Genomic DNA, 19,911 nt, shown 5'->3' on the forward strand with positions numbered 1-19,911 from the left:
TTATGATTTATAAATAGATTGTAATATTTATAAACATTTCTAAAATAAAAAAGACTTTGTAAATTATGCTGCAAAATATTTAAATATTGAGTGAGCATTTGTAGAGAAAGATTTTTACCAGAACTATTGAATAGACTTTTATTTATTAAGTTTTGAGTTAATGTATAGATGCTTCCAGATAAAAGGTTTGTCAAATGTCAGTTTTTCTTAATTGGTGCACCTTGACTCTCAAAAGCCTCTTTGAAACCATGACAGTCTTGGTCTCATTGCAGCTAAAATGGAAGACTGTTCTCTTTGCCCTACATTGCAGGGGATTGGACTAAATGACCCTTATGGCCCATTCCAGCTGCACAATGCTATGATTCTATGAATACTGCTTTAATTGTGTTTTAAAAAGTGATTTTGTGTTTGAATGTAACACAAGCTCTGGGAACTTCTCAGCTAAAATAGCCTAAAATAAATGCCTAAAATAAACAAATAATACAACTTATTTATTTATTTTATTTTAACACATTTATATTCTGCTTAATATTTCAGAAATATTAAACCAGGGATTTGTGAAACCAGCACAAATGGGACGCTCCAAGTGCAGGTGTAGCTCAGAATACTTGAGGGAACTTTTATATTTCTGACTGAAAGTTCAGATGTTAACTTATTCCATCTCTCTAGCCAAAAGAGAAAAAGAAGGGACACAAATGGTCAGATCAAACTGCTGAAGATTCAGAACAGAAAAGGCTAAATTAGTTGCCACTCTCTGACAATACCACAATGTCTTCAGGTCAGCTTTTTACAGCTAACAGATGCCTGGATTTTGATCTTCCTTGAAGGACTGCTTCAGATGTTTTCGTGTTCTTACGGCTTCTTCTTTCTCAGCTTCCATTTACATAAATTCATTATTTAGCTCTCCTCCTGCTGCTTTTCTCTCTTCTCTGGACAATCTTGATATCTCCTGTCACTCTGAAATCAGATTCACCTCCTTGTAACAATCTTCTGACACACTCGGTGTCTCTGACTGACCAACCTTCTGGCCTCACTTTTTATTCATTTCACTCAGAACAACCCTACCCTCAGTCTCCTAAAGTATCTCTTGTCACCTCTGTTGTTTGGACCACAATATAATTACTTGAGAAAAAATTATCTAAGGGTTTTATTTTCAAATTCTCCACAAGTGCTACAGTGGTGCCTCGCAAGACGAAATTAATTCGTTCCGCAAGTCTCTTCGTCTTGCGAGTTTTTCTTCTTGCGATGCACGGTTTCCCATAGGAATGCATTGAAAATCAATTAATGCGTTCCTAGGGAAACCGCCTTCAGACCAGGTCCAGGGACAGTCTGTCCCCGGACCTCTTCTGAAGGCTGGGGGGGGGGGACAAGGGCTTTTCTTCCCACCCCCAGCATTTTAAAAAACCCCGGGACAGCGGAGGACTTCTCCGTTGTCCAGGCGATCTTAAAATGCTGGCGGGCGGCATTTTAAAATCGCCCCGGGACAGCGGAGGACTTCTTCTGAAGGCGGGCGGGGGGCGAAAGTCTTTGCCCCCCCTGCCTTCAAAAGCCCTCCGGGACAGGCAGGCAGGGGGGAGCAAAGACTTTCGCCCCCCGCCCGCCTTCAGAAGGTGTTCCCTCCCCCCCGCCCGGCTTCGGAGCACCGTTCCGAAGCTGGGCGGCGGCGGGAGGTGTTCCCTCCCCACCGCCCGGCTTCGGAGCACCCTTCCGAAGCCGGTCGGCGGCGGGAGGTGTTCCTGCCCCGCCACCCGGCTTCGGAGGAGCCTTCTGAAGCCCGGCGGCGGGTGGAGGTGTTCCCGCCCCACCGCCCGGCTTCGGAGGAGGTCCGAGGACAGTGGGGAAGACGCGCTGCGCTTCCCCGCTGTCCCTGAGATTTCCCTATGGGCTGTCGTCTTGCGAAGCAAGCCCATAGGGAAATTTGTTTTGCGAAGTGCCTCCAAAACGGAAAACCCTTTCGTCTAGCGGGTTTTCCGTCTTGCGAGGCGTTCGTCTTGCGGGGCACCACTGTATAGGCCATTCTGCTCGCTGGTTTCTTACAGGCATCCGGACAGCCACAGTGAGAACAGGATCATAGAATTGTAGAGTTGCAAACTACTTTTAATGCTTGAAATTCCTGCTAAGCACATTGGTATACTTATTCTGGAGTGCTGCTATTTGACATGTTTAGTTTTGCAAATTTAGCTCTGGCTGGCACTGGTGAATAGCTTCTGGAGACAAAGCTGAGCCCAGCTGTTGCTTTATGCTGATGAATTTATAGATACAAATCTAGATCCATTGGCCAGTAATAATAGTAATAATAATGTTGTTGTTTAGTTGTTTAGTCATGTCTGACTCTTCGTGACCCCCTGGACCAGAGCACGCCAGGCACTCCTGTCTTCCACTGCCTCCCACAGTTTGGTCAGACTCATGCTGGTAGCTTCGAGAACACTGTCCCACCATCTTGTCCTCTGTCATCCCCTTCTCCTTGTGCCCTCAATCTTTCCCAACATCAGGGTCTTTTCCAGGGAGTCTTCTCTTCTCATGAGGTGGCCAAAGTATTGGAGCCTCAGGTTCAGGATCTGTCCTTCCAGTGAGCACTCAGGGCTGATTTCCTTCAGAACTGATAGGTTTGATCTTCTTGCAGTTCAAGGGACTCTCAAGAGTCTCCTCCAGCACCATAATCCAAAAGCATCAATTCTTTGGCGATCAGCCTTCTTGATGGTCCAGCTCTCACTTCCATACATCACTACTGGGAAAACCATAGCTTTAACCATACGGACCTTTGTTGGCAAGGTGATATCTCTGCTTTTTAAGATGCTGTCTAGGGTCGTCATTGCTTTGCTCCCAAGAAGCAGGCGTCTTTTAATTTTGTGACTGCTGTCACAAAAATAGTAGTAATAATAATAATAATAATAATAATAATAATAATAATAATAATAATGATGCCCTTAATTATCAGCTCATTTGTAAGCTCCTTATGCAGCCACACTGGTTTCCTGAGATGCCTCACACTTTTCTTTCATGTTGGAATTGTCTGCATTTGGGCCTTCAGTATTTCTCCTTTAAGAAACTCCCATCCATCTTGGACTTCCTTCTCTTTGAGTATTTCTGACCACAGGATCTCACCTAATAGCTCCTTAGGCTTTTTGAAATTGGCCTTCTTAAAGTCCAGAGTGTTCGCTTTCCTTTGCCTCCGTATCATGAAACCTAGGAGGGCATGATTATTTCATCTGAAGTTTCTGAGTACCATATTTTTCGCTCTATTGGACGCAATTTTTCCCCTCCAAAAAATCCCCCCCCCAAAGATATTTATTAAAGTTTTTAAAATCTAACAATGAAAATAAAAAATAAAAAGAAACAAAATATAAAATACAACATAAAAACAGTTAAAAAACAAATAGTTTTCCATAACATATCTTCCTTACGCTTATTTCCCCGGACCTCCTCATACCTCCCTTCTTTGTATTCCACGTCAATTTGTTAGTTCAGCAAATCCTTACCATTAAGCTTTTACCCATTTGTAAACCTTTTTTTTCATATCTCCTAAAGCATTACAGCTGGAAACCCCTTAGTTTCTTTCCAACATCCTTCTAACATTAATTAATTTTACAATATTTCTGTAAATAGTCTTTAAATTTCTTCCAGTCTTCTTTCACCGACTCTTCTCCCTGGTCTCGGATTCTGCCAGTCATTTCTGCCAATTCCATGTAGTCGATCACCTTCATCTGCCATTCTTCCAGAGTGGGTAAATCTTGTGTCTTCCAATACTTTGCAATGAGTATTCTTGCTGCTGTTGTAGCATACATAAAGAAAGTTCTGTCCTTCTTTGGCACCAATTGGCCGACAACGCCCAGGAGAAGGGCCTCTGGTTTCTTCAGGAAGGTATATTTAAATACCTTTTTCAGTTCATTATATATCATTTCCCAGAAAGCCTTAATCTTTGGGCACGTCCACCAAAGGTGAAAGAATGTACCTTCCGTTTCTTTACATTTCCAACATTTGTTATCGGGCAAATGATAGATTTTTGCAAGCTTGACTGGGGTCATGTACCACCTGTATATCATTTTCATAATATTCTCTCTTAAGGCATTACATGCCGTAAACTTCATACCTGTGGTCCATAACTGTTCCCAGTCAGCAAACATAATATTATGTCCAACATCTTGTGCCCATTTAATCATAGCAGATTTCACCGTTTCATCCTGAGTATTCCATTTTTCCCCTCCAAAAATTGAGGGGAAATGTGTGTGCATCCTATGGAGCGAATGCAGGCTTGTGCCATAGTCGCGCGCAACCCCCCTTTTGGCTAAAGAGGAAGCCAAAGCAGCCAGTGTGATCCATCCCGCTGGCTGCCTTGGCTTGTTCCATAACCGTGTGCAACCCCTCCGGCAGGGAGAGGCTGCATGGGGCTAAAGAGGAAGCCAAAACAGCCAGCACGATCCATCACGCTGGCTGCCTTGGCTTGTGCCATAGCCGCGCGCAACTCCTCCGGCAGGGAGAGGCTGCAAGGGGCTGTGGCTTCTTTAGCTCCACGCAGCCTCACTCGGCAGGGAGAGGTTGCGTGGGGCTAAAGGTAAAGGTAAAGGAACCCCTGACCATTAGGTCCAGTCGTGACCGGGGTTGCGGTGCTCATCTCGCTTTATTGGCCGAGGGAGCCGGCGTACAGCTTCTGGGTCATGTGGCCAGCATGACTAAGCCGCTTCTGGTGGACCAGAGCAAACACGGAAACGCCGTTTACCTTCCCGCTGGTGCGGTACCTATTTATCTACTTGCACTTTGATGTGCTTTCGAACTGCTAGGTTAGCAGGAGCAGGGACCGAGCAACGGGAGCTCACCCCGTTGCGGGGATTCAAATTGCCGACCTTCTGATCGGCAAGCTCTAGGCTCTGTGGTTTAACCCACAGCGCCACCTGCGTCCCCTGTGTGGGGCTAAAGAGGAAGCCAAAGCAGCGAGCGGGATCCATCCTGCTCGCTGCCTTGGCTTGTGCCATAGCTGCCCGCAACCCTTCCGGCAGGGAGCTGGGGGGGGGATATTTTTTTTATAGATTTCCCTGTGTGAAAACTAGGTGCGCCGTATAGTCCGGTGCGCCCTATGGTGCGAAAAATACGGTACTTCCACTTTGGTGATCAGTTATTCCCTGTTGGTGAGAACCAGGTCCAAGAAGATCATAGAATCATAGAGTTGGAAGAGACCACAAGGGCCATCGAGTCCAACCCCCTGCCAAGCAGGAAACACCATCAGAGCACTCCTGACATATGGTTGTCAAGCCTCTGCTTAAAGACCTCCAAAGGAGGAGACTCCACCACACTCCTTGGCAGCAAATTCCACTGTCGAACAGCTCTTACTGTCAGGAAGTTCTTCCTAATGTTTAGGTGGAATCTTCTTTCTTGTAGTTTGGATCCATTGCTCTGTGTCCGCTTCTCTGGAGCAGCAGAAAACAACCTTTCTCCCTCCTCTATGTGACATCCTTTTATATATTTGAACATGGCTATCATATCACCCCTTAACCTCCTCTTCTCCAGGCTAAACATGCCCAGCTCCCTTAGCCGTTCCTCATAAGGCATCGTTTCCAGGCCTTTGACCATTTTGGTTGCCCTCCTCTGGACACGTTCCAGTTTGTCAGTGTCCTTCTTGAATTGTGGTGCCCAGAACTGGACACAGTACTCCAGGTGAGGTCTGACCAGAGCAGAATACAGTGGCACTATTACTTCCCTTGATCTAGATGCTATACTCCTATTGATGCAGCCCAGAATTGCATTGGCTTTTTTAGCTGCCGCGTCACACTGTTGGCTCATGTCAAGTTTGTGGTCAACCAAGACTCCTAGATCCTTTTCACATGGACTGCTCTCAAGCCAGGTGTCCCCCATCTTGTATTTGTGCCTCTCATTTTTTTTGCCCAAGTGCAATACTTTACATTTCTCCCTGTTAAAATTCATCTTGTTTGCTTTTGCCCAGTTCTCTAATCTGTCAAGGTTGTTTTGAAGTGTGATCCTGTCCTCTGGGGTGTTAGCCACCCCTCCCAGTTTGGTGTCATCTGCAAATTTGATCAGGATGCCCTTGAGTCCATCATCCAAGTCGTTGATAAAGATGTTGAATAAGACTGGGCCCAAGACAGAACCCTGTGGCACCCCACTAGTCACTCTTCTCCAGGATGAAGAGGAACCATTGATGAGCACCCTTTGGGTTCGGTCAGTCAGCCAGTTACAAATCCACTGAGTGGTAGCATAGTCAAGACCGCATTTTACCAGCTTCTTTACAAGAATATCATGGGGCACCTTGTCAAATGCCTTGCTGAAATCAAGGTAGGCTACATCCACTGCGTTCCCTTCATCTACCAAGCTTGTAATTCTGTCAAAAAAACGAGATCAGGTTAGTCTGACATGACTTATTTTTCAGAAATCCATGCTGACTATTGGTGATCACAGCATTCCTTTCTAGGTGCTCACAGACTGTTTGCTTAATGATCTGCTCCAGAATCTTCCCTGGTATTGATGTCAGACTGACTGGGCGGTAATTATTTGGGTCCTCTCTTTTCCCCTTTTTGAAAATAGGGACAACATTTGCCCTCCTCCAGTCTGTCGGGACTTCGCCTGTTCTCCAGGAATTCTCAAAGATGACTGCCAGTGGTTCTGAGATCACATCTGCCAGTTCTTTTAATACTCGGATGCAGTTCATCTGGTCCTGGAGACTTGAATACATCTAAACTAGCCAAGTATTCTTGTACTATCTCCTTAGTTATTCTGGGCTGTGTTTCCTTTGCTGATGATCTCCTTGTTCCTTTTTCCACCTTCTGGAAAATGAAATTGTCAGCAAGGCAATGGATTCAAATTCCACTTTGAATTTGAATTCAGGCTGTCAGATTAAAAGGAGAACAGTGTCAGATGAAAAGGAAGGGCAAGTCTTTTTAACTCCTGTGCCAAGACATCCATTGATCCTGACATTTAGCTCCTGGTAAGGCTGTACTCCTCTTTGGCTTTTGAAGACTGTGGAAGCACACCAACCCATTTAAGACAGCTCCTCCATTATATTTGGCCGTCCCTATCTTTTCCATCAGTTATCTGAGAATGGCAAGCAGGAGTTAAGAGAATCAAAGAGAAATTGTACTAAAGAATTTCCAGCTGGGATGGCCCTGTTGGAGTCTAATTACAATGTTGTGTTCTTGGGAGTCTTGATCATAGTACTTTTTAAACATTCTTTGTGGGACAATTTTAATATAAACAATGGGATTTACCTCTGGCTAATTAGCATAGTGTGCCCATCAAAGGGGCATTTTTCCATCTCCGCCGTGCTATACAGTTGGTCCCTCTCTCGCCCTGATCTTGCCACTGTGATCCATAGACAGTCACCCCAAGGCTTGATTATTGTAATTCACTCTACGTGGGGCTGCCTTTGAAGCTGACCCAGAAACTCCAGCAGGTGCAGAATGCCGCGGTGAGGCTCCTTACGGGGTCCCCGCCGCGGGATCACATTCATCCAGTGCTATACCAGCTGCACTGGCTCCCGGTGGAGTACAGGATCAGGTTTAAGGTGCTGGTTTTAACTGGTTTAACCTTTAAAGCCCTATACGGCCTAGGACCCAAGTACCTACGGGTATGCCCCACAGAGGGCCTCAAGGTCCCTAAATAGCAACACCCTAGTGGTCCCGGACCCTAAGGAAGTTAGATTGGCTTCAACCAGAGCCAGGGCCTTTTCAACACTGGCTCCGGCCTGGTGGAATGCTCTGTCTCATGAGACCAGGGCCCTGCAGGACTTGACATCTTTCCGCAGGGTCTGCAAGATGGAGATATTCCGCCAGGCCTTTGGTTGGGGTTCAGTCTGACTCCCCTTTCCTCCATAAGAACTTGTATGAAAGTGACCTTCCAACTTTTTGTCACAGGCTAATATAAGATCAGTATAAACAGTTGGGCCTGGTGAGCATTTAAGGTCCCCAACCCTAATCTGCGGGTTGCCATCTGATTAGATTTTACTCTGATTCTGATTTGATTCTAGGATGCATTTTAATTTTTTGTTTGATTTTATCTTGATGTGTTATATAATTGATGTTAGCCACTCAGAGCCCGATTTTGGCCGGGGAGGGCGGGGTATAAATAATAATAATAATGTTATGTACTGAAGTTCTCACCCTGGGCCAGCGGGGGGATACTGTAGATAGTTTTCTTTCTTTTTTTAAAGATATTTATTAAAGTTTTTAAAGTATAACAGTGAAAATGAGAAATAAAAAAACAAAAAAATACAACATACAACATAAAAACAGTTTTAAAAACAAATAATTTTCCATAACATATCTTCCTTACGCTTATTTCCCCGGACCTCCTCATACCTCCCTTCTTTGTATTCCACTTCAATTTGTTAGTTCAGCAAATCCTTACCGTTAAGCTTTTACCCATTTGTAAACCTTTTTTTCGTATCTCCTAAAGCGTTACAGCTGGAAACCACCTGGTTTCCATCCAACATCCTTCTAACATTCATTAATTTTACAATATTTCTTTAAATAGTCTTTAAATTTCTTCCAGTCTTCTTTCACCAGCTCTTCTCCCTGGTCTCGGATTCTGCCAGTCATTTCTGCCAATTCCATGTAGTCAATCACCTTCATCTGCCATTCTTCCAGAGTGGGAAAACTGTAGATAGTTTTCACTCAGGTCCACGTCAGTTATTTTAGGCGGGAAACCCTGGGTTGTTGTTGCCACAATGTTGACAGCCGGCTGCCTATAAAAGCAGGCCGGCTGAGCTGTTTGCTGATCAGTTCTGTCCAGCTTACAATAAAGAGCTGCTCTGGAGAAATCGCTGTGTCGTCTGCTATGTTCGCCCACAACTTAACAAATAATAATAATAATAAAAATAAAATAACAATAATATAATTGTTATTATTATGATTTCTTGCACAGAAAGCAATTACTCAGCTCTTGTGGTGTTGGTTTTTCCTACCATGATAACCAACAATGAATTTCCTGGAGAACATGCATAATTTGATGGCTTCCTCTTTACTCTTTCTGCATTGCCCCCCCCCCCACATGTAGGAGGTGGTTTTCACTGGCATGTGAACTTTTAAGGATAGTTCTGGTGTTTTTGTTGTATCTGGCGATTGTCTAATTGTTTTCTTAGACTCACATAATTAACTGTGGAGTTCTATTCTTATCAGCATATATTATATTGGCTCATAATAGCATATCCTAATAAACAAAAGCAGAATGAGAAAACTACAATACCTTTTTTATTCTAATTTATTTTAGTGTAAGTATTGTAAACTGCTATATAACCAAGTCGTGGTGGTGGCTTACAACAGTGCTGATTCAACAGCAACTAGGGCTGATTCCTTTTTATACTATGACATTTAAAACGGGCTTCCTCGGTGATAGTGCCCGAATGGCCCCCCTTTGGAAGTTCAGCTGGTGCTTGTGCTGTTATCCTTTTGTCAGCTGCTTGAATATAAGCCACACCTTTAAAATTGAAGGGGGGGAGGGAACCCCCCCAAAAAATCCGAATATAAGCTGCTCCATTCCTCTCTACTCCTGGCTGCATACGTGGCGGGGGGGGGCGAGCTGTGCTTCCGGCGGCCTTTCCCCTTTCTCGCTCTCTCCCTTCCTGGCCTTGGGGGAGAGGACGGGGGACTACGCAAGGGGCAGGCACCGCTTTGCCACTCTCCTGGCACTGTTTGTCCCACACTCCTGGTTGCATACCATAAGGTCTCGAATATAAGCTGCACTTTAACTTTTCATGGTTGGAATTGGGGGGGAAAGTGAGGCTTATATTCAGGCCAATACAGCAATTACCGTACTTTTCTGTGTATAACACGCCCCCTATTTTGGGGAACTGCAATTTCAGAAAATGGCCCAAAGTTGTTGACCTTTTTTTATTTTTTGGGCATTCCTCAGCCACCAATCACACTACAAATGGCCAGCTCGCGGCTGCAACCAGTCACCCATCACCCCTACCCACTGCCCGTGTAGAAGACGCCCCCACTTTTTAAACCTTCTTTTTGAGTAAAAGAACCTAGTCTTATACATGGAAAAGTGTGGTATTTCCCCAGACTTTTAACTATTGTGATTTTATAGAACCATCTATAGCATTTTATGGTTTTATGCATTTTAATTGAATCGAGTATTGGTTCTGCTTCTCCCATGCATTATGCTTTTATGTTTGTTTGTTTGTTTGTTTGTTTGTTTGTTTGTTTGTTTTCCAATAATACATTTGTACACCACCATGGGATCAATGATGATGAAAAGTGGGATAAAATGTTTCTAAATAAATAAACTATGACTAAAACTAGGATATTCCCAGTAGCATCAAAGTCCTTTCTTGTAATCTGCCTATTTTGACGGCAGTAATAGTTGATGCAAAACCAAAAGTTGGAAGCTGAGCAATGAGTGCTGGGTGTTGGACCACGTTTATTTCAGAAGCAGGTCACAAAGGTAGAAAAATTATCTAGGTTGCTTTGTGAAGTCAGTGCATGATGGACTCGATACAGCACATTGAAAGTATTCCTGCTGTTGCTAGCCAGATGTTTGGGAACAATACTGTGTTTACAGATATGAAATGATGATGATGAATATGCTTTTCCCTTCCCAGAACTTGTAACGTTCACATAAATGACCTTTTGGTTTAAAGTCATAGGGTTTAATTAGCAACTAATCTGACTTGATTAATCATTTGGTTTTTAATAGATTAATCTATTATTTTTTAAAAATACTTTCATAGCACCAAGCCATCAGCACATGTGCCTAGAAAGATTCCCTATTAGGTATACTTATTCCCTCTACCAGAGCAGCACCTTCCCCTTCCTCCGCAAATTTGTCAATAAGCCAAGATATTTTGCAGGTTCATTATTTTTCATAAGAGTATATTTATGCAATTGAATGGAAACATCAGAGTATTTTTTTTAAAATCAGTAACAGATTGTTCCCTAAATATAGCTACTTTAGTGCTTATTTTAAACTAAGTGTTAAGTCAGGATTGTTATGATTCTAACTTCTATTTTAAAAAGGGCTTTTCACTACAGCTGTCTTATATGGTCATGAAGGCATGAAGAGGTCTTAGTGCATGGTGGTAAAAATAACAGAAAATGAAGCACCATTGTCAGAACTTTCTTTTATTGCTATCCCCTTATTTATGTTTTTACACATCATCTGCTTTGGAGAATGAACAGAATGTCTAACGCTGTGGTCTTCAAACATGTTGCCTCCCAGAAACCTTGTCCATATCAATTCATGTGCCTCTGAATATCTGCCAAGGCATCCCGGGTACCCTGGACCACAGGTTCAAAACCAATGGGCAGATGCATTCAAAAGACTCAGAAACTGTACATGTCAGCAGGCGGCCTGCACAAGGACTTCCATTTGTACAATGGGGCTCCTCCCTGCATGCCCCCCAAATTAGCTCTTGAGTGGTCTAGTGGAACCCCCTAAATAGTGTGCAGGGCCATTGTTCCGTATGGGAAACAGAAAAGCTAGTCCTGACACAATGGTTGAAAGAGATGATGTTGAATTCCTCCTAAATAACATCCGCAAAGAAACAAAACACCACAAAACGAAACAAAAAGCCGGGTAGGATAATACACAATACCCTGACATGCAATTGGATGACAATTACATCCTCTGCACACGCTATAAAAAATGGAAATAAAAATAAAAAATTATCCAGTAGCACCTTATAGACCAACTAAGGTTGTTCTGGTGTAAGCTTTCGTGTGCATGCACACTTCTTCAGATACAGATACAGATAAAAAACTTGTGTACAAATAAACAAGATATAGCTTAAGTTAATCCTATTAGATATTAGAAATACAAGGTATTGTGTGGTCAAACTAGGTTTGACTCCAAGTAGACCCACTGAAAATTAATGAACATGACTGTTAGTTCCATTAATTTTGATAGGTCTACTCTGAGTAAGATTTACTTGAATTTCACCCATTACTTATAGATGGTAGAAGATCTATTCAAAGAAGATACCAGCTGTAAAGGTAAAGGGACCCCTGACAGTTAAGTCCAGTTGCGAACGGCTCTGGGGTTGTGGTGCTCATCTCGCTTTACAGGCTGAGGGAGCCGGCATTTGTCTGCTCTGCAGACAGTTTTTCCAGGTAATGTGGCCAGCATGACTAAACCACTTCTGGCGCAACAGAACACCAACACCAGAGCAGCGCACGGAAACACCATTTACCTTCCCGCTGGAGCAGTACCTATTAATCTATGTTCTAATTCCTCACCCACAATTCAGCTGCTGCTGAAAGGATATTTTATTTTTTCCTTTACTCAATAAGCAGAAAAATACTGTCATCTTCCACAAAGTAGATAAAGGATACTACTTTAATGCATTAAATGGACTTATTAAGTGCTAGTAAGTTTCTCACTGGGCCAAGATACAGTAGTTTGAGCATGTAATGCAATCCTGGCCTGACTTCACTGGCTGCCAATTAGTTTCTGAGCCCACTTCAAAGGCCTTTAAAGCCTTAAATGGCTCGGGACTGCCTCTCCCCATGTGAACCTACCCAGACCCTGCAATCATCCAAGGCCCTTCTTCATGTGCCTCCTCTGCAAAAGGTCTGAAGGACAGCAGCATGAGAAGGGGCCATTTCTGGGGTGTCCCCCCTTGTGGAATGCTCTCCCTAGGGAGACTCACCTCGCCTTTGGTACAGATCCAGGTGCCAGGCTTTTGGCTAATGAAGCAATCTATGGCCTTTATACTGGGCAGGAAGTATTGTTTTGTTTATTATATATTTTTGTGTTTTTATATTGTAAACTGCCCTGTGATCGATGATCACACTGAAGTCACTATATAAATTTAATAAATAGGGGGAAATAACATTAATTGCATCTTTAGTGAATCTAACTGAATGACTGGGGGAAAAGTTTAGTAGTACTGTAGTCTAGTTAAAACTTTTTTAAATAATTGACAACTTATTCTTGGCTGCATCCAGTAATTTAAGTACACTTAAATACACTTAAACCAGTACATCTTATTTTAGCCTGGGACAAATGTTTATTATAAGCAGAGTGTTCAAATGCATAAAGTCATGGTGCATAATTCTATGCAGAACTGGCAAACTAGACGGCATATGAAAATGTGTGGTAGCTGATTCTCAGGCAACATTTTCCATCTACCGTGATCACAAGAGTGCTGTCGTTGTATTTGTGTTTGAGTATTTGTGATGAAAAGGGCTCATGTGGCTGAGAGGAGAAAGGGCAGCTGCTTGCATATAAAGAAATCAGATTGGTGAGAGAACCCTATTAATTTCAAAGCTGGTTTCAGCAACAAACCTTTCTCCCCACCCTCCGTCCATCCCTCTGCTTTTTAATATGTTAGCTTTTGGCTTAAGAATACAGCTTCTCCTTTCAGACAGCAAGAAAACTGGAGCATGTCTGTGGTTATAGTTCCAACTGTCTACACCAGTAGGAGTTTGCAAGCAATCTCAGTTTTTCCCAAATGATTTGTACTCTTTTTTATAACCACCAATAAATTAAAAACAGAGTTCCATTTCCCCCCCTTATATTGTTCATTGAACTCTAGTTTTCTGACTTTATTTTCTTTAATCAAAATCCATCACGGTGCTGATAAAATATGTTTCACCATACCCAAGAATTTTGCTTTTGTTATTGTTATAAGTTTTGTTGTATGGTATGATTTGGTAATGAACATGTTCATTTTGTTGAATCTTTTTTGTTAGAATCCAAATCTTTATGATGTTCCATGAAAACTTGAGTATTGGATTTTGAAAACACCAAGGTTAGCTTAAAAAAAAAAAAAAAGGCGGGGGAGAATGTGTGCCATACATGTTCTATTGTGTGTGTGCCTTTTTAAAAAGCAACAGCAGTATGACCTAATAGTTTTGAAATAGCTGCTTTGTCCATATTGTATTGAGCTCATTGAAGCAACCTTCAAGGTATTAATTACAAAGCTGGCTCATTTTACTTAACCATTGTTTGTTGAAAACAATAGTTACCCCATTTATGCATACTGAATAATCATTAGATCAGAATTCAAAATGACATTAAAAGATTAGAGAACTGGGCCCAAGCTAACAAAATGAATTTCAATAGGGACAAATATGAAGGTTCTGCACTTAGGCAGGAAGAACCAGATGCACAAATGTAAGATGGGGGACACCTGGCTTACTAGAAGTACACGTGAAAAGGATCTAGGGTTCGGTGGACCACAAGCTTTTCATGAGTCAACAATGTGATGCAGCAGCAAAAAAAGGTAATGCTATTCTAGGCTGCATCAGCAGAAGTCTAGCATCCAGATTAAAGGAAATAATAGTTCACTTTATTCTGCCTTAGTCAGACCACACCTGGAATACTGTGTCCAGTTCTGGGCACCGCAATTTAAGAAGAATGTTGAGAAGCTGAAACGTGTGCAGAGGAGGGCGACCAAGATGGTTAAGGGTATGAAAATCAAGCCTAATAAGAAATGGTGGAAGAAGTTGGGTATGCTTAGCCTGGAAAAGAGGAGACTGAGAGGAGACATGATCGGCATCTTCCACTATCTCAAAGGCTATCACATGGAAGATGGAACAAGCTTGTTTGCTCCTGCTCTAGAGTGTAGCATTCGAGTCATTGGCTTCAAGTTACAAGAAATGAGATTCTGACTAAACATCAGCAACAATTTTCTGAGAGTAAGAGCTGTCTGACAGAGAAACGAACTCCCTCAAGGGGTTGCAAACTCTCCTTCCTTGGAGGTTTTTAAGCAGAGGTTGGGTGGCTGTCTGTCATGGATCCTTTGGGTTTCTTCCAACTCTACAATTCTATGATCGACTCATGGAGACTTGTTCACAGTTCAGTATTTTTTGCAAACACAGCCATTAAGTTTCATCATATTGAGAATGCATCATGTAGGGAAAGTTTTTTGGAAAAATTGCTAACAATATAATAAAATTGTAAGGTGGCTGTCAGGTTGCAGTTCCCATGGCCACCAAGAGGCAGCCATGCAACCCTAGTGTGATGACAGCCCAGCAGTCAGGTGAGCAAGTGGTATGGGTGGCAGGAGGCCAAGGTGAGCTGTTTGAAGTAGAGGGGGAGGTGCTCAAAGAGCAGATTGGCAAAGCACTGCCCCCATCACCATTGATCATGGTTGCAGTGGTGTTTAAAGGAGACCAGAATGAGTTCAGAAAGCAGCGTCATGAGCTGGCAGGACAGTGGGGAGGAGGAAGAGGATCCTGGCGAGGGGTGCTGCCGTGACTGGGACACACCGGAACAAGCTGGGGATGGATAAGGAGAGGTTGCAGGCAGGTGTATTTGTGGTATCAGAAGGCAAAAGTACATAAAAGCTTCCACAATCACATAATAAGAAACACAGTTTTTAAAGTCTTGGAGAAATAAAAGGATTTGTTAGAACAAAAAACACCATGGTGGCTTTCCCCACTGGAAGCAATTATCTGTGAAAAAATTAAATATGAAATCTAATTGGGCAACATATACAGTGGTACCTTGGGTTAAGAACTTAATTTGTTCCGGAGGTCTGTTCTTAACCTGAAACTGTTCTTAACCTGAAGCCCCACTTTAGCTAGTGGGGCCTCCTGCTGCCGCCGCGCCAGCAGAGCACGATTTCTGTTCTCATCCTGAAGCAAAGTTCTCAACCCAAGGTACTATTTCTGGGTTAGCGGAGTCTGTAACCTGAAGCGTCTGTAACCCAAGGTACCACTGTAGAGAGACCTGTTAACGGAGACAGATTACCAGTTCAATCAATCAATTTCCTTTATTCGACCGATAGTCAGAATTAAAAGTTAAAATTGAAGGATTTTCAAGAACTAAAAGGAAAGTTTACAGATTGGTTACAATATTTCCAGTTAAATTAAATATTTAAAAGTGATAAAAAGAAATGATTTACTTATGAAATTTCAAATTTTCAGAGAGAAATAATTGAAAGTGGTACTAAATTACTATTAAAAATGTATAACTTGCTGTTAGAATGGGAAGCTAAGGATGAAGAGGTCAAGTGTGTTATGATAAAGTGGCCAAAAGATGTACGACATAATATTCAGATAACAGATTGGGAAAGACTGTGGAAGAATGATCTAAAATTTATGGCCTGTATCTTACTTAAAGAGAATTATATGAAAATGATCTATAGGTGGTATTTAACACCGGTTCAATTGGCAAAAATGTATAAAACAAGAGAAAATAAGTGTTGGAAATGTAAAGAAATAGAAGGTATGTTTCATCATGTGTGGTGGCAATGTAAGGTTATTAAAAGTACTGGGAAATAATATATAATGAATTGAAAAAAATGTTAAGAATAACCTTTGTTAAAAAACCAGAAGCTTTTTTATTACAGGAATGGTTCTACCTAAAGAATATAAGAATTTGTTTATGTATGCAACAATGGCTGCCTAGATATTGCTAGCCCAACATTGGAAAGAAGAAGAAGTCTCCACTAAGGAAGACTGGCAAATTAAGTTAATGGAGTATGCTGAAATGGCTAAATTAACTGGGAAACTTAGAAATCAAGATGATAACAAATATTTTAAAAATGGGAAATGTTTATTGTATATTTACAAAAGCAATGTATGCAAGTAAATTCTTTAGCAGGATTTTTTTAAAAAACCACTTGTCATATTATAGACAATGTACAAAAATTGGAAGTATTCAGAGATAAAGATTTTATTGATATACGTGAATGAAAATATTATAAAGGAACCAAGGGAGGGGGTGGAGAAAATTCAGGGGATTCAAGTAATCCCATACAGCGGATTCAATATGGATTGTATATATAGTTGTTTAAACTGTTTTATTTTATGCTTTTTTTCTTTCTAAAAAGTAATGTTTTTGTGAAAATTAGTAAGAATGTTATACAAAAAGAGAGCGACAGAAGGAGAGGTTGGTGAAGAAAGTCCTGATGGGGCGAGGGAGGATGGTGGTGGGATCCGGGTCAGGGCACAAGACCCACCCCAGCCGGACCAGAGCCAGAGGCAGCTCAGCAGCGAGGGTGGTGCTGGTAGCTGAACAACATTTAGCAAATCCACCTAACTCTGTGATGCACAATAATGACTTAGCTTTTGTGGCTCTCCACTTTTATCTCCCAGGCTTTAGGTTAATAAATATGAAAGAGTAAAGGGAATTGCATGCAGTGACAAAATTGCTTTACAGAGCTAACATAACTGTAGTGCTGAGACTTCATCTGCATTTCCGGTTTGCCAGACAGATGAGATAGCTTGGTTCTGATTAAATGTCACATTCAATTGAGAACAAACACATTCTTGCTGTATTTTGAGAAGGGGAACAACAAATTCTATAGCGGCATTGACATTTAGATAGGAGACCCCAGAGGACACAATTTTAAACAAATGGCTGTTTGAGACAGAGAAAGTGCTGTGCTGCTTAGAATGAACAAAGCATTTAAACCCTGAGGGAGCCACTTAAGATATAATTCTGACTGTGGTGCTGTTGTGAATGTACCAAAAATGTAAAATGTCATGGTTTGCATCTACAGAAAAGCTTTCTCATATGTTTAAAGCCAAAATTCTAACCTACAATTGCAGTATGGATTTCGAAGTATACGCTACTTTGATAATAATATGTTGATCTTGGGTAAAAGCAAGATTATTTTGGAATACTTTGTTTTAATTTGAATGTTTACTGATTACTGCAAGCAGAAATCAATCAGAATGACCTTTTAAAATTCTATTTAGGAATTAAAATACAGTATCTCTTGGCATTTGTTTTTACATTTTAGGCCCTAACCAGATTTCATACTCTTCACCTCACTCTGAGGAAATAAAATTCAATTGATTTTAAACGGAGATTATATACCTAAGTTAAGTGTGCCTGCAGTTATCAACTTCCTTGGAAGTGTGTTTAATAAAGCTATGGGAATAAAGACTGATGGAAGTGTTTCAGTCCTTATGTGGAGGCTGCCAATGAAAAAGGTTTCTGTGTAATGGCGCAGCCGCAGGATTGGGACCAAAACATGGTTTGTAGCAACACTGGGGAAGCTTCCCCTCCACCAGCCCCACAGTGTGGAGAGGGCTGCACTTTCACAGGTATTTTGAGAGTGATCAAAGTGAAATCTAGGGATTAGAATGATTGTGTGGATTCCTGGGTGCTTTGTTTTCCTTTGGCTCTCTGATTCAGGCCTGGAGGGAAGCTCTCCAACTTCACTGCTAGCTGGCAATTGTCCTGAGAGAGCTCTGGGCAGCAAAGGACAGAGCGTGCTGTTCTTTGGGATAGGACGTCCACTCTCCACAGCGACACAGTGCCCTAGTTGTGTTGGAAAGAGAGCACATTGTGTGAAGAAATCATTATAGATTTATAGTTTTAGCTATCAGGTGACATGATGCCAGTCTTGGACTGCTTCAGCTGTTACTCCTGCAGTGCAGTCTTGGGCCTGTTTGCCGACAAGCAAGTTCTAGGAACCTCAGTGGAGCTCACAGCTTTGAAGCATGCTTAGTATAGTCATAAACATGTACATGTTCCCCGAGATTATTTATAAATGCGCACAAATTAATAATAATAATAATAATAATTTATATCCCGCCCATTTGGCTGCATTTTCCCCAACACTCTGGGTGGTTTCCAACACATAAAACCATAGTAAAACATCAAACATTAAATACTTCCCTATACAGGGCTGCCTTCAGATGTCTTCTAAAGATTGTATCCTTATCTCCTTGACATTTGGTGGGAGGGCATTTCACAGGGCGGGGCCTGGTTCCCTCTAACTTTACTTCTTGCAGTGAAATAAATGCAGGAGGCGTTCAGAACTGGACCTCAAATACATATTTGTGTTCTATGCTGAGTGATACTTTTTACACTTTAGTGTTTGTGTGTCTTTTTTTTTTTTACGGATGGGGAATTCAGCGTATTTTCTAATTTAATTATGGATGTCGCACATAGTTTCTCTGTTACAACTGAATTTTGTTTCTGTATTTCTAGGTCATTATATTTCTGTGGACACCTCACAGGGAACAAATGGTGACACAGCTGTACTCCTCAGTCCTGACCTATATAGCGAAGAGTGGAGCTGTCTTAGACTGATATATCAGATTGCAGCATCTTCAGAGTTACCAGTAGATCCTACTGCCTTAAACCTGTACCTAAGGGTGGAAGGTGAAAGTTTTGACCATTTGCTTTGGACAACCACTGAGCGCTCCGAGAGCTGGCTCATAGCTAGTCTAGATATACGAAACACTACAGACAAATACAAAGTAAGTATAACATTCGTATGCTTGAATATAGTCTACATGCACATACATTGAACAGATATGGGGGTGGGGAGGCAGCAGTAGAGCTGTGGGGATTTCCTGCAGAGGCTGTAGTTGACCTCTGTGTGTGAGGGGAGTGGCAAATGCTACCCTGTGTAAGAGAGGGGTCTGCTGTCCCTCTTGTGCATTCATTGTATCCCAATGAACACCTGAAAAGAGCTACAGGAATTGTATTATTATTATTATTATTATTATTATTATTATTATTATTATTATTATTATTATTACTACTACTATTACTATTACTAGTACTAGTACTATTTTATATTTTTTGAGGAAGACAACTGTTGCAGGAGCTACCAAGGTAATCATATTGGAAAAATCAAAGCTTTTTTGTTGGAATACAAACAGGATTCCTTCCCATGTTGACCTCTGACCAGCGGCAGAGCGCATGCTACCGCTACCCAGGGGTGGGCATGCAGGGCACGGAGGGGCACGGAGTCGCTCGCTGTGCTTCCAGGCCAAGACCTGGGAGTGGAGCTGTGGGCAGGAGCGCGAGAGCTGCTTCAGCAGCAACCTCGCCGAGGATGGGGTGGCAAAGTTGCCACCGACTTTCCTTTTCTCTGCCCTGGTGGCCCTGGGCCATCGCGCAAGGAAGCCGTCTCCATGGTTCCTTTGTGCGCCAGAGCCAGGCTCTGGCGTGGCAGCTTGTTGTAGGGGGGCCTGGTTGTGCCCCCTCAAAAACATGTTCCCAGGGCCACAGCTCCCTGTCAGCCCCCCCACGCTACACCACTGTGACTGA

At 42.2% G+C, this 19,911-nt stretch overlaps 1 protein-coding gene across 6 annotated transcripts in view; it reads left to right on the forward strand.

The window, feature by feature from the left end:
* Positions 1–19,911, forward strand: part of MAMDC2 (MAM domain containing 2) — an 84,461-nt gene that overhangs the window by 5,189 nt on the left and 59,361 nt on the right. For 5 of the 6 annotated variants that reach the window (XR_014516931.1, XM_083464894.1, XM_083464897.1 and 2 more), the window contains one exon: positions 18,841–19,112. Coding sequence is in view for 5 of the 6 variants with exons in the window: in XM_083464894.1 (XP_083321020.1) it covers positions 18,841–19,112 (272 nt within the window). In the remaining variant the exon portion in view is untranslated. Of the gene's footprint in view, positions 1–500; positions 779–18,840; positions 19,113–19,911 lie in introns of those variants that run through there. The other variant, XM_083464896.1, reaches the window with a different exon arrangement.

The sequence above is a fragment of the Podarcis liolepis genome, assembly GCF_965112155.1.
Source record: "Podarcis liolepis genome assembly, chromosome: 11".
Classification (NCBI taxonomy): Eukaryota; Metazoa; Chordata; class Lepidosauria; order Squamata; family Lacertidae; genus Podarcis; species Podarcis liolepis.